Here is a 24,837-nt window from a genome sequence, read left to right as displayed (position 1 = left end):
CGGACTGACCAATAGGAAATGGAGGGACCTTTCAGTCGATATTAATGTCAGGAGTAGTGATTGCCATGCAACAAATGCACTAGAACTATGAATGTATGAAAGCTCCCCAAATGAACTAAAATGGAGTTTGCATCCAACTTGCTTGCTCATGAAGACCTCGCGCGTATTGAGTAAGCTCGTCATCGAAATATACAAGCCAAGTTCTATAATGTAATAGGTCCCCACTAGTATGATAATGATATGTATATATGAAAAACATGTGCTACTTTGAAGCACAAGTGTGTATAAATGATAGTAGTGTGCCCCCTCTCTCTTTATTTTCTCACTCTTTTTCGACACTTTTGACCTCTTTTTCTTGGGCTTTTTTTGCCTCTCTTTTTTATTCCTTGCAAGGTAGGGGCAATACTCTAAATGACATCACACTTCTATTTACACATAACTCGGATTATAAATTATGTCTACAAATGAATGCCTCTAACAGTGTACCAATATATGCAATTATTTAGCGTAACATGTAAACAATGATGAATTTGAGGGGATCAACTTAATCCACTTTTTTAAAGGTCCCAAAAACTTTGAATTTGAATCAAAGAATTTGATTATTAGAGATGCCCCAACACCCCCTATACTCCCGGGCAGATGGCCCGATCACTAACTGGTCAAGAAAATGACTCAGACGGACCCCTCGTATCAGCCCGAAATGCTCGGGCAGACCGGCACCCATCATATCCAACCTAAATCTAGGGTGGATATGGGGTGGTCTGAGTGTGCCCGGACGTGTCCGCCACGTCGGATCAGGCTCATATTAGCCCACTCCGACCCCACATATATTCGTCCCATCCACTCCCCGGACCAAACCCTAGCCACTCCACTCTACTCTGCCCCAAGCTCCCGTACGGCAATCTCTGGCCTTGTTCGACATAGCGGATAGCAGATCTGACTCTGACCACTCTCGGTCAGTCGACTAGGATTTGGAGTTTATGATGCATGTGTAATTTGGATTCGGAGTTTGCTAATTGAGGTATCTCGATATGAAAATAAAAATTGAAGGTGTGTGTCTTCTGTTCGCCGGACGCGGCCAGTCGCGTCCGCCGGTTTAGCTATGTGGCTATAGATGCTCTTACATCCCAGCTGTTTATGGAAAGCCAACCAAGTACTGCCACGAAATCTGGCTACGGACGGGCATGGAGTTATTTTCTTTCTTTTACAGAAAGAAGCGTGAAGGAAATCATGCTAGAAACAGAAAGGATGTCCTTGCCAGGGCATTGACCTGCTTGTGTACATAAGCAACGGATAACTAGAAGGATATTTTCTGAATACGAAGAGCTGACCTAGGCCTTTGTACCATCGTAACAGCAAAAACATAGAAGAGGCGGGACTGCGCCATTACAAAAGCTCCAGGTAAATGACTCGTACAGTCCACAGCGAAGAACATCAATCTCACCACTCCGAACCGCTCGGTCAACCAGCAAGATGAATTAGATCTTAGAGACCGCTTCCCGTCGCTTTGCTGGTAGGAGGGCTTTCCACTGAAGCACCAGAGCCACCGGTCTATACTCACAGAAGAGGAAACTTCACGGTTAAACACCTGTCATTTCTGGTAATGACCAGGCCATGCCGGCAAATGTAGAGACCTAATGCAACCCTTCAACACCCCCATCGCCACTGATCCCTGCAACTGCCTCAAAATTCTCATCTTGATCTTGTATGCCGTTGACAAATACGCTGATCGGGTTCAGATGCTCAGCTACTTCCTTCCTCACCGTCTCAATCGTCAAGATGACACCACGGTTGTTGCTGTAGCGTACGTTGTAATGGATGGACACCTCCGACACGGAGCAGAGGTTGTTGATACCCGCAAGAACGCTGCCTGATCGACTCACTGGGTGTCCGCCAATCTTCATCTCGAGATATCTTAACCTCTGCATGGCACCTTGGCTGAAAGTGAGCCATGGGAATCGGCAGCCAATGCACAACCTCTCAAGCTTGCGGAACCCAGCCCTGCCAATCACTATTGCTTCCTCTGGGAGGAAGTCCAGACCGAGCGAAAGGTGCTCCAAGCTCGGCAAGTTCGTTAGGATACTCAGATCTTCTGTCACTAGCCTCAAAACCGTGATCTCCACAAAAGCAAGGCAATCGAGCCCCTGGAACCATTGTGGAAGCCTGACGAACCTTCCACCACCCGTCACCTTGAATTTCTCAAGATCATTGGACCGACCTTGATCAGGCAGAGAATCTAGGAACTCAACGCAAGAACCTTGTCCGCCATGGATCGACAGAGACTTGAGCCCCCGCCATTTTTGGAAGGAACAGTGCAGAGCTTCTTGGTATCTTCTGTTGGAGCACTGGTGAAAAGACCATGTTATGGCCAACTCTGTTAGTTTCTCCATTCCACCAAGCGCCTCTACGAGTCTTGCGGAGCATACGCTTAGATGAACGGTTGCTAGAGTACGAAGATCCAAGAGACACCCAATCCCATCGGGAATTGTCGTTCCACCGTTGCGGCCATCTCCATAATCGCCAATGAGCAGATGCCTCATCGACCGCATCTTCCGGATTTGTTCCGGCAGCTGCCTGACTGGCGTGCTCCTTAGGTCCAGCATCTCCAACCGTGACAGCTCGCACGCTTCTGATGGGAGCTCACTGACCTCTGTGTGGCTCATGTCCAACGTTTCCAAACTGCGCAGCTCCTTGATCTTGGCAGGGAGCTTGCGGACTCTTGTATTCTTCACGCTCAGATAACGGAGAAGGAGCATCCTGCTGCTGCATATCAACAACATGTCTTCGTCCTTGAAGCACTGCCAACCTTCAAGGTCCAACACCACCAGATAGATAAACTTATCAAGAGGGAATAGTAGGTCGTCCACCGCACCAGATATAGATAACGAACGAGCGTTGTGGAAGTGAGAAAGGTTGCTTCTTCTACTCAGAAGCATTTCGAGCTCCCGGTCAGGCTGGTTTACAGACAACCACCGCAGTTTCTTGTTTCCCATTGCTTCTGGAGAAGCGCAGCGCATGCCGCTGGCACAAGCAAAGCCCTTGTCATCCAATCTGTAAGCCAGGAACTGCAGCATGAAATAATTTACTTGCCAACGGCAATTTTCCTCCACTTGAGTGGTGGGCTCCCAAATGTTTATTGCTCGCGTGACGACGTTCCTGTCGATAAGCATGGAGAAACACGCCTCTGCTTCTTCATACGAACCACTCAGCCCTTTGGCGATCCATTTCCGAATGAGACTATCCTTGTTAAACATATAACCCTCAGGAAACATGCTCATGTATAGCAGCAATACTTTCGACCAGTATGGAAGATCATCATAAGTAGGATACAATGTTTGTTCGAATTGCTTGAGCAGTCTGGGAAATTGGGGAACTTCTTCTACCAGGCAGTCCAGGCTACCGTTGCTATAGAATTTCTGGACCTCTTGTTCTCTCAACCAGTCAGCCATACCAGATATGAAGAATGGTATACCTTGACAGCGTCTCAAAATTTCATCACGAGATTGCTTCAAATTGTCTGGCCACAAATAGTTCTTGGAGCCGAAAACACTTTGCAACAGAAGCATTTGTGAATCTAGCTCGTTAAGAGGCTTAACCTCATGCATCAGACCATTGGAACAACATGTGTACCAAGCCACGCTCCTGATTCGTGTAGTTACTATTATCCGACTTCCTCTGTTATTACGTGGCAAAGCACTGCTGATGATATCCCAATCGGATTCTTTCCAAAGATCGTCAATTACGATGAGGTACCTATTGGTGACAGTTTGAAAGGGACAATTGAATAGCTGGTCAATAGGTCTTAAATAGATGTCGTTTCTCATACAAAAAAAGAACTTAACTAGTCAATAGTTGGACATTGTATATAATATAACAATTAACTGAAATAAACTTGAGGATAAAAACAGTGAATTGAATAGTCCATATATCACACTGAAAATAGGATTATTACATATTGAAGATGGATACCATCGACTAAGTTATGAAGTGTAGTATTGGTCATCCTACTTTATATTGTGTTTCTCATAATATGCCACCATAAAATGGGATGAATAAATACTACAAGGCGATTAGATTCATACTCAATCTATCGTGTAATTTAGTCTTCTTTGTCCCATATTGAGATATAATAAAGAAAAGAATAAAAACAGTGGATTAAACAACATGTATCTGAGATATAAGACATGATGCATAAGCATAAAAATAGTGGATTGAACATCACATATATCAAGTTGAATATATATATATAATATAGTACACGTACTACGTGGTCCTTCTAGTGTAATAACCTCTACCATTTCACTAATAGTGGTACTCAGCAGATTTAACTTCTTGTCATTTCCAATAAGGCATGGACAATTTTAATATAGTTCATTGTCATTTTTGTCTGATGTGGTAGAGGTACAAGTTACACTACTATTAGCAAGTAGCTCTTAGCTGGTATTCACTGTAATCAGGTCTTTTTGGTGGCACCACTATATTTCCGTCATACCGCCCAAAAGATCCAGTAAAATGCCTTTGAGTTCGAGTCCCATATTTAAAAACGTCGAACATGGTAAGCACTTCTCAAGAAGGACAATTAAGAAAATGAAGAACTCAAGAAGGTAGCTGGAAAAACGACAAAGCTGATATAGGATAAGTAAGCAACACAAACGAAGAAAATGAGAGAAGAATGACATAAATCCATCACATTTCTTTTGGTGCAACAAAGATTGAAGAGAAAACAGACGCCGGCTTTGAGTTATTTGTTGATGTCTTGATCTTGTAGTATGGTATGTTATATCATTTCATAGATGTTTGAATATTACCTGAATAGTGCTATCGCTTGAATGATGGTTGAATGAGAATTAAAAATAATTTTTGTTGTGTTATATACTAATATAAAGCAAAACACCAGGTGAGGTTCACATATGATTGTGCTAGAGCTATCATATGCAGTTGTCTCCCACTAGGAGAAATTGAGTGGAGGATAAAGACAGTAGGTTGAACAACAATATATCATGTTGCAAATAGGATGATATGTACAGAAGGATGTAGAATGGCATACGATCGGCTAAGTTAGGAAATGTAGTATTGTCCATCCTATTTTATATTATTCTTAACATGGTATGCCAATATAAAATGGGATGAATAAATCTACATGGTGAACAAGTTCATATTCTCTATCATGTAATTTAATCTTCTACCTTGTCTCCCACTGAGAGAAATTAGAAGAGAGGATAAAGATGGTATCTTGAACAATAGGTATATCAGGTTGAAGATAGAATGAATACATATCAAAGGATACAATCGACTAAGATATGAAATGCATTATTGTTCATCCTACTTTAGATTGCATTTCTCATGATATGTCAATATAAAATGGGATGAATAGACATTACATGATGATTAGTTGCATATTCAATCAATCGTGCAATTATCTTCTGCTTTAGTCCGCACTAAGAGAAATTAAAGTAGCGGAAAAATATAGTGGGTTGAACAACACGTATCAGATTGATAATAAGATGGATACATACTGCACATATTACGACTTCTACTGTATACTAATCATCTCTACCATTTGACTAATAGTTGTACCCAACAGGCCAACACGGATTTTACCTATCCATTCAATTTCCAAATAAAGCATGGACAAATTAAATCAAGTTGATTATCATTACTGTGTGATGAAGGGGAGTCTTGGCGCGGCGGTAAAGCTGTTGCCTTCTAACCATGAGGTCATGGGTTCGAGTCCTGGAAACAACCTTTTGCAGAAATGTTGGGAAAGACTGCGTACAAAGACAACTACATGCACCGGACTGCCCTTTATAATTACTGTGTGATGTGGTACATGTACAAGTTATATTATTTTTCAATAGCATTAAGTAGCTCTTAGCCGGTATTTTTGATTATCGGTGTTTTCCTGAAATAAGGCGTGTATAGTGGCGCTGCTATATTAGGTGACACTGCACACAAAATCCAGTAAAATAGCATTCATAATCCAGATCTGACAATCTCAACCTAATAAATTCTTGAGAAGTACTTGAGGTAGTTGAGACAATGCAGAAGGACTTGAGAAGACAACCGGAAAAGTGTAGAAGACAAACTTCTCGGAATGACTTTGAAGGAGCCAACAAAGCTTTTCGGTCCCAAACAAGTTAGGGTAGACTAGAGTTGAAACCCATAACATCTCGAAACCTAGTCATGGTTCTGCCACATGGATAGCTAACTTCTCATGGCTAGTCTTTGGTGATATTACAGTCCTTCAAATCTCTCTTTACGGACTCCTCCCTTGTCGAGTTTGGTTGACCCCAATTGTAACAGCCAAGGTAGTACCCTAATTAGAAATTGATTTTTATTTATTTTTGCATCATAAGCATTGCATAAGCGTCATTCTGCATTAATTAAACAGATAAATTTGGATATTTTATTTTACCATTTTGTTAAATAATGAATAAGTACACCCTTCTCCCTTTTGGCGTTTTAGCCTGAGACCCACCTCCACACTTGGCACATAGCATTTTTGTCATATTTGAGAGCTACCCAAATTATTTCACAGTTTTGGCCCAAACCTAGCTATCACTTGTAGTTCAAACACATTTATCCAATTAAATCGATTTATTTTCGGAATAAAATTAAATGAAGTCCAAATGGGTTGATTATTTTTGTGTAGCCTCGTTATAATGTAGAGAGACCACATATAAAAGTTTATCCAATTCGGAGTTCGTTTGGTGCCCCAAATAATTTGTTCTATATCCCTACATCCTTTTAATGAATAAAATGTTTTGTTAAATAAAATTTCCTCATGGACCAGCCCATCTCTCCTTTCACAGCCATAGCCCACCCTGCTATATTAGGCAACCCCCCTCTCCCCCAATTTTGAAAACTCTTAGTTTGGAGGGAATCATTCCACCCCAAACCCTAGCCGCCGCCCAAGCTCCGAGATCTGTGTCGCCGATCTGACGGCTCCCGCACTGCCGCAGTCCCACAAGAATTTACAACCTTTTCCCTCAATTGATGCAAATCAGAAGGTAGCATTTCAGGAACGGATTTGTTGACGGATGAAGTTAGCTGGTTATCTCACAGACAGTGGTATGGGCAGGGATATGGACGCCCTTTGCTTTTTCTTTAAGTCCTTCTTAAGGAAATTTGTATTCTTTACCTATGTAAGGTATATTCGCTTCCATTGTATGAGTTGTGTCTTGGTCAAAAGACCCTTATTGTATTTCTTTGTTAAATTTGACTCTCTGGAATTATTGCATATAAATATGTTGTTGTTGTGGATTCTTTCATGACTTGTGTCAGTCAAAAGACCCTTATTGTATTTCTTTGTTAAATTTAACTCTCTGGAATTATTGCATATAAATATGTTATTGTTGTGGATTCTTTCATGACTTGTGTTGTGACACTGACACTCCACCCATTTGGGGTGCACGTTTCCACGTTTACGTTGTGTGAATGTGGCAACTTAGGATCAGTATTATGCGAAGGCTAGCGGAGGTTGCCAGATCTGCATAGTGCCCATTCCGGGACGCTGCACATACCACCCTTCACATTATTCTCACACTTTATCCTTCCGCTATGCACCGATGCTTCTAGAGGCTTGCGTTGTATATGGCCAAACCATCTTAGATGATATTGGACAAGCTTCTCTTCGATCGGTGCTACACAACTCTATCACGTATATCATCATTCCAGACCTGCTCCTTTCTTGTGTAGTTGTGTGACCACACATCCATCTCAACATGGGCATCTATACTACACCTAACTGTTGGACATGTTTCCTTTTAGTTGGCCAACATTCTACGCCATACAACATTGCAGGGTGAATCGCCGCCCCATAGAACATGCCTTTTGGCTTTTGTGGCACTCTCTTATACAAAGAATGCCCCAAGCTTGGTGCCACATCATCCATCCGGGTTTGATTCACTGGCTCACATCTTCATCGATGTCACCATCCTTCTCCAACATTGACCCCAACTACCGAAGGGTGTCCTTCTGGGTACCACCTTCCCATCAAGGCTAACCCCTCCTCCCCGTGCCTAGTAGTATTGAAACTGCACCTCATGTACTCATTTTTAGTTCTACCAAGCCCAAAACCTTTCGATTCCAAAGTTGTGTCCACGGCTCTAACTTCCTATTAACCCCGTCTGACTATCGTCAACTAGCAGCACGTCATCAGCAAAGAACATACACCATGGATATCTCCTTATATAACCCTTGTGACCTCATCTGCCACCAAAGAAAAATGATAAGGGCTCAAAGCTGACCCTTGGTGCAGTCCTATAATGTGGGAAAGTCATCACTGTCGCTATCACTTGTTTGAACACTTGCCACAACATTATCGTACACATCCTTAATGAGGGTAGTGTACTTTGTTGGGACATTGTGTTTCTCCAAGGCTCGCCACATGACCCTACATGGTACCTTATCGTAGGCCTTCTCCAAGTCAATGAACACCATATGCAGGTCCTTCTTTTGCTCCCTATATCTCTTCATAAGTTGTTGTACCAAGAAAGTGGCTTCCATGGTTGACTTCATAGGCATGAAACCAAACTTTTGTCACACTTGTTATTCTTTTAAGCGGTGCTCAGCTCAATGACTCTCTCCCATAGCTTTATTGCATGTCTCATCAACTTAATTTCAGGGTAATTGATACAACTTTCAACATCCCTCTTATTCTTGAAGATTTTTACTAATATACTCATCCTCCATTATTCAACTTTGAAGGAGCTATATACTCCCTCTATCAACTTTCATAAGAGATTTTAGGTCACTAAAACGTCTTATAAAAGTTGACAAAGGGAGTAAAAAACTAACTGCATTATCTTCTATCACAAACGGATTCGAAACTATAACAGGCTGTGAAGAAGCTTATTACAAGCGGTTCATCTAAGCCATCCGCGAAAGTCTGATCTCAGTCGAGGCCTGTGACCACTGGGCGCCATACACAGTCATGAATTGTCACAATTCGCTAGCAATCGGATTTTAGAACTGACTGAGATGCCCTTTTTTTAATATTCAATTCTCCTACTTTATGCATTGAGAAGCACAGTTTGCATTGAGAAATGTCAAAAGAAACAGATTAATTCGTGCATAAAAGGGGTGAGTACTTGAGATTAGGATTTATCTCATTGTGTATCTTGATAGATTCTCAAAGTATTCATAGATGTAAATCATGTTATAACATGAGCACCCAGAAAAAAATCCAAATATATTACCAACCATACCCTGCACAAAAAATAAGGTAACATATTCAACTTATCTTTTAAACCATGGAACTGCAAGCACTTTTTTTTGTTAAGACAAATTTGATCATATTTTATTCACAGTTGTTTACATACAGGTGATGTAATAACTTATGGAAGTAGATGGTAGATGATGGTTATTCCTCGTTGATGTATCACGATGCATTTGATAAATAGCACGCACACACATAGTAAAAATGCTATGGTGGACATGGTTCCACATGCACCGGCATAAACAGTAACATCTTAAAATAGCAATTTTTAAAATAATTATATATTTTTTTAACAAACATCGTCTGAGTGTTCTACTCACGTGTGAATTTTCGTGAATAAATCACATCGGTAGTGTTCTACGTGAACAAAATAAAACCAGACTTCCAAAATGCTTTTAAAATGGTCTTTTTAGAACACTGATTTTGCCTTTTTGTCCAAAATATCATGGATGTCACTTCTTCACGGAAATCCACACATGGGTGTAACACTTGGACCATGTTTATCAAAAAAATTACAGAATTATCGTTATTATTGTTCTTGCTGCTTCTTGTTATTGTTATTGTTATTTTGCTATTTTCCTGATTTCACTGTTTATCTGGGTGCATGTGTACTCAAGAGCCAAACATCCGCGTCACACACACCTATGCACAATTTTCCTTTACAAGGGCATGTATAATAGTTGATAAGGTAGTCACATCTTAATCTTGTCACATAATTTAGATAAGACAATGAAAATACAAATACAAAGGGTTATCTTCTTAGCCTTATCTCTAGTGAGTAGACATGCCTAAATCTGAGGTGAGAGAAACTGTGCTAAGAGATCATCTCTTCATTAAGAGAAGGCCATCATTTTCTTCTTTTTCTCTGTCCTCCACCTCAGCATTTATCCTATGTGCCACACCTAAGATAGCATCTTTGTACATGCCCTAATGAGTACAATGTGGACGAGGACACACACCACCACGAGAAGCAGCAGTGTTGGCAGGATGATAACCCTCTGGGGTCAGAGACATGATTATCAATGGTTTTACATAGTTTTTACATTTTTTTTAGAGAAAAGTATGTTTTTGGCCCCTCAAGTTCCTCAAAAGTATTGACTTGGTCCCTCAAGATTTTTTGGTATACATTTGGTCCTTCAAGTCTCAAAACCGGATAGGCTTGCTCCAAAACCAGATTTTAAGCACGTTGACCGGGTTTGACCATGTTTGACCGATGAACACTAAATTAAAAAAATAGCAAAAATAATCAAAAAAGTCTGAAATTTTGTGGCAACCAAGATGCTTGGGTACGCTAGGTCGTGAAAATTTGTGTGGTGTTTCGACATTCGAGGAGCTCGTGGCCAAAAAGAACAAATTTGGGCTCACAAAAAAAGCCAAAACTTGTTTTCTTTCCTAGAGTTCCTCGGATGTTATTTGACCACAAAAAAATTATACGCACCTAGCGCACCCCAAGCATGTAGGTTGTCACGAATTTCAGATTTTTTTTGAATTTATTGCTACTTTTTTTCCAATTTACTGTTAATTGGTCAAACCAGGTCAAACGTGGTCAAACCTGGTCAAATTGCTCAAAATCTGGTTTTGGACCAAACTTATCCGGTTTTGAGACTTGAAAGGACCAAATGTATACCAAAAAATCTCGAGGGACCAAGTCTATACTTTTGAGGAACTTGAGGGACCAAAAACATATCTTTCCTCTTTTTTTATATGAACACTGACATGTATATGAAGGATTGCTAAAAAGTTGTGGGGTCAGCTGGCCATATTGCTATAATGTCGAATTGCCATTGACGACAAGCATACGTTCAAATGACAACAAGCATAAGCCCGCTTACTGAGGGAGTCCTGGATTAGGGGGTGTTCGGACGGCCGGACTATGGGACCGTGAAGATACAAGACTCAAGACTTCGTCCCGTGTCCGGATGGGACTCTCCTTGGCGTGGAAGATAAGCTTGGCGATCCGGATGTTAGATCTCCTTCTTTTTAACTGACTCTGTACAACCCTAGCCTCCTCCGGTGTCTATATAAACCGGAGGGTTTAGTCCGTAGGGGGAGGACAATCATAATCATCATAGGCTAGCTCCTAGGGTTTAGCCTCTACGATCTCGTGGTAGATCAACTCTTGTAATACTCATATCATCAAGATCAATCAAGCAGGAAGTAGGGTTTTACCTCCATCGAGAGGGCCCGAACCTGGGTAAAACATCGTGTCCCCTGCCTCCTGTTACCATTAGCCTTAGACGCACAGATCGGGACCCCCTACCCGAGATCCGCCGGTTTTGACACCGACATTGGTGCTTTCATTGAGAGTTCCTCTGTGTCATCACTGCAGGGCTCGATGGCTCCTTCAATTATCAACAACAACGCGGTCCAGGGTGAGACTTTTCTCCCCAGACAGATCTTCGTGTTCGGCGGCTTCGCACTGCGGGCCAATTCGCTTGGCCATCTGGAGCAGATCGATAGCTACGCCCCTGGCCATCAGATCAGGTTCGGGAACTTGAACTACACGGCCGATATCCGCGGAGACTTGATCTTCGACGGATTTGGGCCTACGCTAGGAGCGCCGAACAGTCACGACGAGCACGGCTTAGACCTGCCATCAGACAATACTCGGGATATCGCACCTGCAAGAGCCCCGGACCTAAATCTGGGGCAGATCGTGTCGTCCGAGGACGGGTGGATGGACCCCGCCCCGGAGGCCGCATACTCATCGGTGGTAGAGCCGAACACGGACTCCACCTCCAAGGAAGTCTATGTCACTGGACCCCCGGACTTGTGTCCGGCTGTAGGTTCCAGACCGCGCGCCCCTGAGCCCGCCGAATCTGGTTGGGCTCCAGTAATGGAGTTCACCACCGCGGATATCTTCCAGCACTCGCCCTTTGGCGACATGCTGAATTCATTAAAGTCTCTCTCTTTGTTAGGAGACTCTTGGCCGAACTATGTCCGGCTCGAATGGGAAGCAGGCGACGAGGAAATTCGTTACCCACCCACCACCCACTCCATTGCCACTGTCGATGATTTGACCGACGTGCTTGACTTCGACTCCGAAGACATCGACGGTCTAGACGACGATGCAGGAGAAGAGCAGGAACCACCGCCCATGGGGCGTGGGACAGACACCTCCTCGTATGATATATATATGGTGGACACTCCCAAAGAAACCAATGGCGATGAGGCAATAGAGGATAACACCTCAAGGAAAAAATCAAAGCATGGGCGTCATCGGCGCCACTCTAAGCCCCGGCACAACAGTACCGGCACAGGAGACGAAAACAATCCAGATGATGCCGAAGACGAATACAATCCCGATCAGCCTGCCTTCGAGCAGGCCGGACAGGAAGACGGGCAGATTAGCCCAGATGAACAGGCGACGAACGGATACTCGAAGGAGGACAACCACATGCCTCCCTCCGAAGACGAGGTGAGCCTCGGCGACGACGAATTCGGCGTACCTGAGGATCCCGTAGAGCAGGTTCGCTTCCAGCGACGGCTTATGGCCACTGCAAGAAGCCTGAAAAAGAAGCAGCAGCAGCTCCAAGTTGACCAAGATCTGCTCACAGACAGATGGACTAAGGTCCTGGCAGCCGAGGAATACAGACTCAACCGCCCCACCAAAGGATACCCAAAGCACAATTTGCTACCTCAACCTGAGAAGGAGGTCCTAAAGCCCACACCCCGACGCCAATACATCACGGTCTGGGGCAATACGCAGGAAACGCGAGACAACATCCATAAACCACGACGCAACAGACATAAGCGTCACAAAAATAATGGTGACACCCAAGACATGACAGTCGGTGCCAGATTCCGCGGCTCCCAGTCCGGTCAGCGGAAAGAGAACAATATAGGCCCGTCCAGCCCGGGCAGCATACTCGACCAATCATGTCAAATTCATGGTACCCCTGGAAGGACAACCAATCATACCAATAGAGAAGGTCGGATCTTCAAAACAAAACGGCCGGTCGCACACCGGAAACAATAAAAAGGGGTCTCAAAGCTATGAAGCCAACGAAGAGCCCAGACCATCAAGCATTATGAGGTAAAAGAAAAATCCTCCGCAAACCAACAAGGGAACGAATGTGTACTCCTCGGGATGCCGACTCAACAACACAAGTCACCCCGCGGTACAAAAATACGGCCGATCATCTCCGATCACACAGACCATCCAGCCAATCTCAACCATGGCAATTCAATCGAACTTACCATCGACCCAACAGTTGGTGGGTTCCACCTCACAGGAGCCCCTATGGGCATAAACAGCAGCTCAAACTTGCTGCGCCAAGACACAGTTCACCAGATAGGTATTGATCGCTCGAGGATCAAACCCACTAAAAACATCTTCTCAAAGATGTCGTTCCAGGTGTAAACGCCAAGTCTTACAGGCACACCACCCTGGAGGTTGTCTTCGGATCACCAAACAAACACCATACCGAAGAGTAAGTCTTCGGCATTGTCCCCTTATACAGTAACTACTATATACTACCGGGACGAACCGCGTTGGCTCGACTCAACGTGGTACCATATCATGCCAAACCCACGTGACATGGTCACAATTATGGGCAAGGCCGAACTCCACCCCGAGATTGGAAGGTATACCGCCGCTGAGGTAGCGAGTTGTGCCCTCCTATCGAACTTCGATTCGACAGCCAACCCCCCGGACACCAACAAAGGAGTCCGAGCTACTTTACGGCATGACAGCCCGGTTCGACCAGGCTCCGATCAACCACCCTATTACACACAAATGCCTCTAAGCATTTTTCTTTACAGGCTCACCTTTTCGCTGAACATGACTGGCGACATGGAATCAGCTCGGACACACAAAGAGGGAATACACAAGTATTCCCCAAGAAGACAGTCCGGATACACTTCGGATCCGTACATAGCTTCCTCCCGTCCGGTCGCAACAGGTTCCGCCAGTATACCTCCTTTCATAACATAAACCACACTTATACGCATAGGCGTGTCACTCCACTACAACATGTAGAACTATATGACACTTACCGTCCGTCATTCCTCATTGACGCCTTTTTCGTCATAACGGCACTCGCACATAGTGTCATGCCCCACTATGCCAGGGGCTTCATTGTCCTTATAATATGGCAACAAAGTCCGGCCACCCTCTCGGTCGCTCGGCACCCCGAACTTATAACACTATATGCATCAGCTCCGAATCATGTCTTGGGTCATTAATTGGGTTTGCCCGGCTCCCATGTTTTGGTACCTTACGTTCCGCTCCATCGGCTAAGGTAGCACTGGGAGAACTACTGCGATTGTGTCCCGGTTTTTCCGGACGAGCACCTCAGTAGAGAAAGCCGAAAACTGACTGTCATGATACGGCGAGAGCTGGTCAGCTGTTCGAGAGGTTGTAAAATCTTTAAAGATTTATTCCGCATAATGCCATAACAAATGCAGAGTGCGACGGATCGGTCTTCCGATCAGGCGTTGTTAGAGCCCCTCGTACGGTCTTCCGAACACCAGGGGTTGTGCCTACCATACTCGAATTCCTATGGCTAAGTGAGAGTGATAAAACCCTATAGTCTGATTGCCTGGTTCGCTGTGATGAACACCTCCTTCAAGGACCCAAAAATGGGATAAAGAGTGTTCAGGTATATCCCGAACAACCCCGTACTTTCTACGTGGGGGCAGAAGCCGACGACTGGCCAACTCTCGGGATTCATATATACTAAACGGCTGCACAGGAAGAAAAAGAACTTTCATCTAACAGGCAATAAATAATAACAGTGCCAGTATCCCGCATTACAAAGGACAGCATGACTGCCTTCAGGGAAATATAGTGTCTTTGGTACATTGTTCCACCACAAGGCGGGCTCCTTTCAGGACACCATCATAATATAATTCGGGCTTGCGGTGCTCCTTACCCTCCGGTGGTCCCTCAGTCATCAGCTTTTCAGCATCAAGCTTCCCCAAGTGCACCTTCGCACGGGCAAATGCCATGCGTGCACCTTCTGTACAGACTGACCGCTTAATGACTTCGAGCCGAGGGCAAGCACTAACAATCCGTGCACAAGTCCGAAGTAACTGCTTGGAATTGGCTCAGCGGGCCATAGCCGGACAACTAAGTCCTTCATGGCTAGTTCGGCCGCTTGGTGCAGTTCGATCAGCTGCTTCAGCTGATCGACAAAGGGCACCGGATAATTCGGCGCCAAATACTGCAACCAGAAATGCTTCTCCGCAAACTTCTTCTCTTCAGCCCGGTAGAATTGGGCAGCATCAGATATGCTGCATGGCAGGTCTGCGAACGCTCCTGGAGAAACAAGTATTCAGTTTGTCGCTTAGAGTTTCTCCTATTACTATATAAAAATCGCTTTGAGTAAAAAAGCCTTACCAGCCGCAATCCTCCTTGCCTCCTGAATGTCCTTGAGAGCACCTCGGGCTTCCTCCCAAGCATCATTTGCGGCTTGGAGAGCTTGGGCGAGTTTGAATTATTTCCTTGCTAGACTCTGCTCCAAGGTCTCGCTTTTCTTCACGGGCTCCTGGAGCTCTCGTTCAGCTTCAATGACCCTGGCCTCGTGCTTCTCGCGAAGAGCCTGCTCCGCGGCGGCCTTCTTGTCGGCTTCGGCCAAAGCCTTCTTCAGTGCCTCAATTTCGGCATTTGCTCCTAGAGCACACAATACAAATATTTTCATCAGGCACAACTACTCATTTGTAATTAACTTATCAAAAGGTTTCGACATACCTTGCTTGTCCTCCAACTGCTTCTTCACTCGGCCAAGTTCTCCTTCGGCCCGTTCCAAACTCTGCTTTAGTCCGGACACCTCAGCAGTATGAGAGGCGGTCATCGCTACAGACGCTTGTTTTCAAACAAAGAGATATATGTCATCAACCGAGTCTCCTGCGAAGCGGAAATTTGATCCCCTGTCCGGTTCTCTCTCTTTCACCGGACAGTGCATCAGGGGCTACCGTTCATACTATGACAATCTTCAAAGGTTTGTAAAAGCATACCTCAAAGCCTATTATAAGGCTAAGGCAGGATTCATTCAGTCCGCTCTCAGCGGACTGAATCTTTTCAATCACCGCACCCATGAGGGCGCGATGTTCATTGACGATGGAGGCATTCTTTAGCGCTGTCGATAGGCCGCCCTGCAGCTCTGCTTGGACAGAGGTTGCTGGCAGAGCGGGCTTGCCTCCCTCCGTCAAGGGGGGCTACCCGCCTGATCCTGGAGCTTCAAAGGTCTCCAGGACCATGTCCGGTTGCGGGCTGAATCTAAAATCGCCCCCGCCATCGACGTTCATGGGAACCGTTGCCCCCGTGTATCCGGCCCCAGAGGCGTGCCCTCCCTGGTCTGGGTCCTGCTGAGACGACACCTCGGTGTCACGCCCAAACTTCGGGGAAGGGGCCTTCGGAGGCGTCTCGCTCTCCAGGGCATCTGAGCTCAGCGAATCCTCCGAGGAGGACTGTTCGGCGCGAGACCTCGCCGGGCTGCACAAAGTATGGCGCAAGTTAAAATATTGCACCTTAGTAATCCGGGGCGCTTAGGCGTATTCGGATTTCGTGTACTCACGATTTTACCAGGGGCTGGGCCCTGGGATCCCACTCCAGGCTACTATTGGTAGCCGTGGTGGACGCCTCTGGAACGGGATTTTTTTCCCTCTTCGACGATTCGGCCTCCAAGGATGAGGAGGCCGTCCTTTTCTTCCCTCCCCCCGTGGAGGACTCGTCTTCTTCCTCCTCCTCTTCGTCTTCGGAGGAAGGATGGGCGATGGAGTCTTCGGATTTGGTGTCCGAAGCACCGCGGCGACGGAGGCCGCTCCGGGTCTCCTTGGCCTTCTTGGAGGCCTCTTTCTTCGGCGCCTCGTAAGGCGCTGGGACCAGCATCTTCGTCAGAAGAGGTCCTGCCGGTTCCTCCGGCAGTGGGGCCGGACAGTGTATCCGCCCCACCTTCTTTGTCCATTCCTGGGATAATTGCGGAAAGCGTGATAAAGCGTCTCCCTCGGGATATGCCAGCTAAACATGGATAGACAGAACATAGCGATAACTTACTGGACTTGCAGAGCGGGACAGTTGATACCCGCGGTCCTCGGCGGAGCCCGGCCACAGTTTGCCGGACTTGAAGAGCACCTTCCAGATATCCTTGTGTGAGGAGCCGTAGAGCTCCCGCAGGGTCTGGTGCTCGGCCGGGTCGTATTCCCACAAATTACAGGCCCGGTGCGTATTCCCACAAATTACATGCCTGGTGCTGGCAAGGGAGAACCAGGCGAACTAACATCACCTGGACTACATTGACGAGTTTGACATCCTTGTCTACCACGCCCTTGACGCGTGTTTGGAGCACCGACAGCTCGTTGGATGAGGACCAGTTCAGACCCTTCTTGGGCCAGGACGTGAGCCGCAGGGGGGCTCCGAATCTGAATTCAGGAGCAGCAGCCCACTTTTTACCGCGCGGCTCGGTGATATAGAACCACTGCTGCTGCCACTCCTTTTGACGGAATCATTGAAGGTGCCCGTCGGCCATGTGACCTTGGGCATCTTGCTCACCATGGCGCCGCCGCACTCAGCGTGCTCGCCGTTCACCACCTTGGGCTTCACATTGAAGATCTTCAGCCATAAGCCGAAGTGGGGCGAAATACGGAGAAAGGCCTCACACACGACGATAAACGTCGAGATGTTAAGGAAAAAATTAGGGGACAGATCATGAAAATCAATCCCGTAATAATACATGATGCCACGAACAAATGGGTGAAGGGGAAACCCGAGCCCGCGGACAAAATGAGAAAGAAACACGACCCTCTCGTGGGGCTCCGGATTGGGGACGATCTGTCCCGCCATCGGAAGACGGTGGCCGATTTTCTTGGCCAGGTACCCGGCCTCTCGAAGCTTTTTGATATCCTTCTCCTGGACGGTAGAGGCCATCCATTTGCCTCCTGCTCCGGATCCGGACATCTTCGGAGAACCTCTTTTCGGTGGAGGAGACGAGTGCTTGGGCACTAGGGCTCGAGCGAAGGGGAATGGACGAGCAGAAGGGAGAGGCGTGGGTAAAGAAGAAGAGGCCTTATCTCTTTATAGAGCCAATAAAAACTTTTGCGCCTCCCTACTTGCCTGGTGGAACCTGCTCGTTCCCCACTCGCCGCGATTGGCGGTACGATTGGGCTACCCGCGCCCATATTGATAAAAGCCCCGTGGTAAGGGGAACACGATCTCTGCTTCGACAAGACATGCCCGGGAAACCGCCTCGCAATATGTGCGGTGGCTGGCTGGGGGAGGACGGTTCGATGATGGCTCGACCATGGTGTGATGTCACGTTATTTAAAGATTTCAACAGATTATATTCGTGGAATATCGTTCTCTACGATGGCATGTGAAAATCGTCTTGCAGAGCCGGACACGATTTAAGTGTTCGAGACTTACTTTGGATTATTCGAAGATGGAACCCGCCTTGCAATGCCGAAGACAATCTACGCGCCGGACTCATCGTCATTGAAGCCCGGTTCAGGGGCTACTGAGGGAGTCCTGGATTAGGGGGTGTTCGGACGGCCGGACTATGTACTTTGGCCCGACTATTGGACCGTGAAGATACAAGACTCAAGACTTCGTCCCGTGTCCGGATGGGACTCTCCTTGGCGTGGAAGACAAGCTTGGCGATCCGGATGTTAGATGTCCTTCTTTTTAACCGACTCTGTATAACCCTAGCCTCCTCCGGTGTCTATATAAACCGGAGGGTTTAGTCCGTAGGGGGAGGACAATCATAATCATCATAGGCTAGCTCCTAGGGTTTAGCCTCTACGATCTCGTGGTAGATCAACTCTTGTAATACTCATATCATCAAGATCAATCAAAGAGGAAGTAGGGTTTTACCTCCATCGAGATGGCCCGAACCTGGGTAAAACATCGTGTCCCCTGCCTCCTGTTACCATTAGCCTTAGACGCACAGATCGGGACCCCCTACCCGAGATCCGCCGGTTTTGACACCGACACTTACATGGCACATTTGCTTATGAGGGGAAGAGAGGAAAAGAAAAAGGGGAGGAGTTGGCTCTCATGCATGAGCCAAAAATGACTAACCTAATAGTCGACCTTATTGCCAACTCTATTGTACGAATTATTAATAAGGCTCTTGATGACATGGCAATTTTATGTAGCCACCTGCTGGCTCCACTATGGTTAGTTTTTAAGGTACTTTTATTTCTTGATGTATACCAGTACATGGTATACAAACCCGAAAGTCCTCTTCTGCGCGCGAGCTCATTTGAGCTTGCGATCAACAGTAAAATCCCAAAGAAAAATAAAACAAATTAAAAAAATTCTAACATTTTTCGTGACAAACTTTGATAAATATTTTGAGTGCTTGGAAAATTTCGTCATGAAATTCATGACATCCATGGAAGTCGTGGAAAAAATACAAAATCACCACTCCAAAATGCTTTTGAAAGTGACACTTTTGGAGTATCGACTTTCTTTTGCCACAACTTCCACGAATATCATTTCTTGATGAAATTTTGTGAGCACTCAAAACATCTGTCAATGTTTGCCCCAAAAAAATATTCAGAAATTTTTAAATACTTTTTTGGATTTTTACTGTTCACCCCATCTAATTTGAGCTCGAGCTCAGAAATACCACGTCCGTCGACATTCTGTATTTATGATGTAGTACTATTTTACTTTGCAATAAAAAATAATACACAACTATATCATTGAAATAACATAAGGGGGCATACTGTTTTCCTGCCCCAAGGCCCCCAGTATATCACGACCGGGCCTGTCCGTTACATGAGTGGGTTATATATATACAGGTTAGAACTAAATAATACCATGTTCTTTGACTGGAACTGGCAGGAGTTCTCCCGTTGCTCTATAGATTAAGAGGAGAGTACAAATTTCCAAGTTTTTCATAACCTTTTTCACGGAATCCGGGTAGAAGGTTATCTTATTATCAAGATTTCACTTACTTTTAACAATTCTTTTGTCTGTTGAAGCTACTCTTTTTTAGCGCAGTCTGTTGAAGGTACATTGTTTCGGCCAGTTGTCACGTTTGGCAAACCCACGTAATAAAACCATGAAGGTCCGCTCTAAAGATGAAGAGGGCGCAAGATGACCTTCCACTACTAAAGAATGTGGTTACTCTGATTTTGCTTAAGAATGACTACAAAAATCGGTTATCTATTAAAAAGATATATAGTTCTCAAGTTTGTAGTACGTACTAGTTATTTAGTACGCATTTCAATTTACTTGTTACAAACTGACTAAAAAAACTTCTAATCAAGTAAAAAAGGATGTACAACATTATTTTTCTAACAGAAAAAAAAGGAGAGAGATGTGAACCCCCTCTGTCAAAATTTATAATCGCAATATCAAATTACCTTTTATTGAATTAGAGCATAGGTGAATTATAGTGTGAGATAGAAATGGAAGTTAAGGTAGCAAGTGACTGATCAAGTTACCTGCGGTCTTGAAGGTACTGATCAATGTTGCGAACCAGCTCCTGCTCATCCTGGTCCTCGCCGTCTTCTGACATGGTGATTTCGGATGTCCCCGTGGATATCGACGCTGGTGCTATAGCTGCTTGTTTGTCGATCTGGCAGAGAATGTGTCTCAGAAGCACCTTGATGCAAGGCCTCGGGGACACATTGGCCAAAGCGTAGCACTCGAAGTAGGGTCCATCACCTCCGATTTGTTGGAGGTGTCGGTAGAGCTCATTGGCAAGAGCCGTTTTCCCCACCCCAGCGGGTCCAACCATGGACACGATACTGAGAGCCATGTTGTCTTCCTGGGCGGGCGTGAACCACCTGAGCAGCTTCTTTCTGGTGCTCTCGATGCCAACAAGAAGGTCCCCGCGTGCAACGGTCCCGGCCTCCGTCGCGTAGGGTTGCAGCTGCGGCATCCCACTTAAGGGGATACTATCGTCATCTCCGGCCAACATAAGATGCTCGTACCTGTAAGGTTGTCCGTTGATCCAGGAAAGCTCTTCCTCGATGAGTCGCGTTACATCCGGATGCGGTAACCGGAACTCTGAATCACAACGGAAGCAGGCAGTTCGCACATACGTTTCCTGTTCTTTTCTTGTGATGAAACGCTCGTACTTATCGAGGTGGTTCCCGATATATCGAGCAAGATTCCTCAACTTGAGCAGCCACAGCTCATAGTTCTCGACATGGTACGGTCTGAGATCCAGCAGTGGCAGAAGCTGGTCCAGTGATGCTGCGATGTCTCTCAGCTCGACCACAACGAGCCGGAAAATCTGTAATATTCGGTCATCGGCAGCACTGAGGCGCCGCCCGCTATGGTACTGCAGCAGTTCGGACATCCTCCAGGGGAGCGGCTCTATCTCCTCTAATGCTTCCTTCATCGTTTTCTTCGCCCTCTGCTCGGAAGCGGCCACCGCCCCCATAACTCTCTCGCAATCCGATCGACACTCCAGCTGGAGGTGGTCGGATAGTCGGAGAGGGATTGGAAAGAAATTAAATTAGAACTAATTGTTGTTCCGAAGAAGACGAAAGAAACTCGGAACCAGCAAATAGACTAATAACACAGTAGAATATATATTACCTATATAATGGATGCAACACGATGATCACCATTCAGTTCCGACAGATCTAGATTGAAGCCTTGAACCATGGCCGATGCGCGCAGGAGCTAGGAAGAGACTATTCTTGGTTTCGTCCCTCTCTACTATACAAGACTGTCAGTCGGCCTTCTTGGGGACAAGGTCGAGCTGTGTCTGGTGGAGCATGCTGGGAGTCTTCCTTTGACTTCTCAATGCACGGACGGGAGAGCCGGCTGGATCTGGACGCTGGGAATCAAGATTTTTTTTTTAGGGAAGGGAATCAAGATCTGATAGATGGGTGGGGTGGGGGAGTGGGTGGTGCGGGTCTGCGTACCCCGTGTGATGCTACGGGCTATGATGCACTACTTTAAGAAACATTTCTAATCTGAACTTCTAATCCAATTATGTCCCTTAATCAAATATTATGTGTCTTAGGATCTACGTACTATAGGTTTGCTCATGTGGGCCCTCGCTGGTGGCCGACATCTTATCAGGGATCATAGCATTTTTCTCTTTAGTTTTTCATCTTTTTATTCCATTTTCTTTCTTTTTCCTGTAGAAGTGTCGTGCTCTCGCCTTCCTCTGTTAATAAAAACACACCTCTTATGTGTACTTACACTCTGCCGAATTCCCTCTAAGAACTCCCATTCTAATGGAATGAATGATTCCTCTCAGTCAATGGTATACATTCCTTCAGAAACTTCAAGAAAACAACCATGCTTCATACAATTCAAGATTTTAGCTTTTTTTTATTTCTCAGCACTAGTAGAAAAGGGGGCAATGGTCCAGGCCGGGTCAGCCCATTAGTCCCGGTTCAATTCAGAACCGGGACCAATGGGGGCATTGGACCCGGTTCGTTAGCCCCGGGGGCCGGCCGGGCCACGTGGGCCATTGGTCTCGGTTCGTCTGGACCTTTTGGTCCCGGTTGGTGGGACGAACCGGGACCAATGTGCCTTGCTCCTGACCCACCACCATTTGTCCCGGTTGGTGGCCTGAACCGGGACCAAAGGCTTCCCTTTAGTCCCGGTTCAAGCCACGAACCGGGACCAATTAATTGCCTATATATACCCCGCGAGCAGAGCACTCTCACTGCTCTGTTTTTCGTGGCCGGCGAGGAGAAAGCTTTGTGGTGCTCTAGCTCACCTCCTATGCACACGAGGTGTTCGATGGAATGCCCGAGCCACACTACTTAAGCTTTCTCCTCTCCAAGCTCCACCTCCAAGCTCCATTTTTTTCAATATTTGTCTAGGTTTAGCGGTCTGTCACGTCCCGTCCCCGTCTTCACCGCCGTCGATCACCCGCGCCGATCTCGTCGCCGGCACCACCGTGGTGAGCCTCTTGTTCTTATCTTCTTTCTGAAAGGAAAAAAAACTCTTACTTGTATGTTTATTTAGATACTTGTATAATTTTCTTACTTTTATTATTGCATCTTATATAGTGCGATGGTTTTGGTATCCGCCCCCGTCGGCCCTCGTCCTGTCTATGATTCAGATGTGGTATATATTATCTTTTCATAACTATTGGTTCATTTATTGTTTATGACAATTATGCCGACCAAAGTGACATAGATTTTATTTATCTAGGAGGTTGTTGAACCGGAAATTCCAACCGACCCTATTGTCGAGAGGTTAAATTTAGTTGAAGAAAAAAACAATTTGTTGAAGGAGAAAATTAGAAAAATTGAGGAGGAGAAGATGATATTGGAGTTGCATGTTGCAGATGTCGTCAATGATCACAAGATCAAGATGGATGCAATGCGCTTGAAGATTAGAAAGATTAGAAAATATGCCATTCATACCGAGGCTTGGTATCATTATGCCGTTGGATCAGTTGTTACATTGGTTGCGATTATGATCGCATTTTTTTCGCATTGAAATGTTTTACATAGTTTCAGTGTATGGTTTAATTATTTTAGATGCTCTACAGAGCTTTATGTTGTTAGATGAGAACTATGTATGTACTTTGGTTTTAATGTGATGATGAACTTCTATTAATTTGGTCACTTAATTATCTATTCATGATATTCTGTAATGATTTTTGACACACTTAATTATATATAATGCACGCAGATGAACCGGCAATGGATGTACGGTTCAAGACACACCTCCGAGTACATTAAGGGTGTGCATGATTTTCTCGAAGTGGCTGAGGCAAACAAGCAGAATGGTTTTATGTGTTGTCCATGCCCTATATGTGGGAGTACGAAGTCTTACTCTGACCAGAAAATCCTCCACACCCACCTGCTTTACAAGGGTTTCATGCCACTGTTTGGACGAGGCACGGAGAAATAGGGGTTATGATGGTAGACGGCGAAGAAGAAGAGTACGATGACAACTATGTGCCCACTGAATACGGTGATGCTATTGAACATCAAGAGGAACCAGACGATGTGCACGATGATGCTGCAACGGGCGAAGCTGCTGAAGATCAAGAGGAACCAGACGATGTGCCCGATGATGATGATCTCTGTCGGGTCATTGTCGATGCAAGGACGCAATGCGAAAGTCAAAAGGAGAAGCTGAAGTTCGATCGCATGTTAGAGGACCACAAAAAAGGGTTGTACCCCAATTGCGAAGATGGCAACACAAAGCTCGGTACCGTACTGGAATTGCTGCAGTGGAAGGCAGAGAATGCTGTGCCTGACAAAGGATTTGAGAAGCTACTAAAAATATTGAAGAAGAAGCTTCCAAAGGATAACGAATTGCCCGACAGTACATACGCAGCAAAGAAGGTCGTATGCCCTCTAGGATTGCAGGTGCAGAAGATACATGCATGCCCTAATGACTGCATCCTCTTCCGCGGTGCGTACAAGGATCTGAACGCATGCCCGGTATGCGGTGCATTACGGTATAAGATCAGACGAGATGCCCCTGGTGATGTTGACAGCGAGCCCCCCAGGAAGAGGGTTCCTGCGAAGGTGATGTGGTATGCTCCTATAATACCACGGTTGGAACGTCTGTTCATAAATGGAGAGCATGCCAAGTTGATGCGATGGCACAGTGAGAACCGTAAGAAAGACGGGAAGTTGAGAGCACCCGCTGACGGGTCGCAGTGGAGAAAAATCGAGAGAAAGTACTGGGATGAGTTTGCAAGTGAGCCAAGGAACGTATGGTTTGCTTT

General features: G+C 45.6%; 1 protein-coding gene across 1 annotated transcript; it reads right to left on the bottom strand.

The window, feature by feature from the left end:
- Positions 1–1,118: 1,118 nt before the first annotated feature.
- Positions 1,119–22,014, bottom strand: LOC119364389 (disease resistance protein Pik-1-like). Its single transcript, XM_037629869.1, has 3 exons — positions 21,720–22,014; positions 20,615–21,591; positions 1,119–3,753 (listed from the first exon to the last, which is right to left on the bottom strand). The coding sequence occupies exons 2-3, from the start codon at positions 21,559–21,561 to the stop codon at positions 1,635–1,637; spliced, it is 3,066 nt and encodes a 1,021-aa protein (XP_037485766.1). The 5' UTR covers positions 21,562–21,591; positions 21,720–22,014; the 3' UTR covers positions 1,119–1,634.
- Positions 22,015–24,837: the final 2,823 nt, after the last annotated feature.

Source organism: Triticum dicoccoides, chromosome 2B (assembly GCF_002162155.2).
Source record: "Triticum dicoccoides isolate Atlit2015 ecotype Zavitan chromosome 2B, WEW_v2.0, whole genome shotgun sequence".
Lineage (NCBI taxonomy): Eukaryota > Viridiplantae > Streptophyta > Magnoliopsida > Poales > Poaceae > Triticum > Triticum dicoccoides.
Note: the sequence above shows the minus strand (reverse complement) of the source record. Positions and strands in the feature narration are given on the sequence as shown.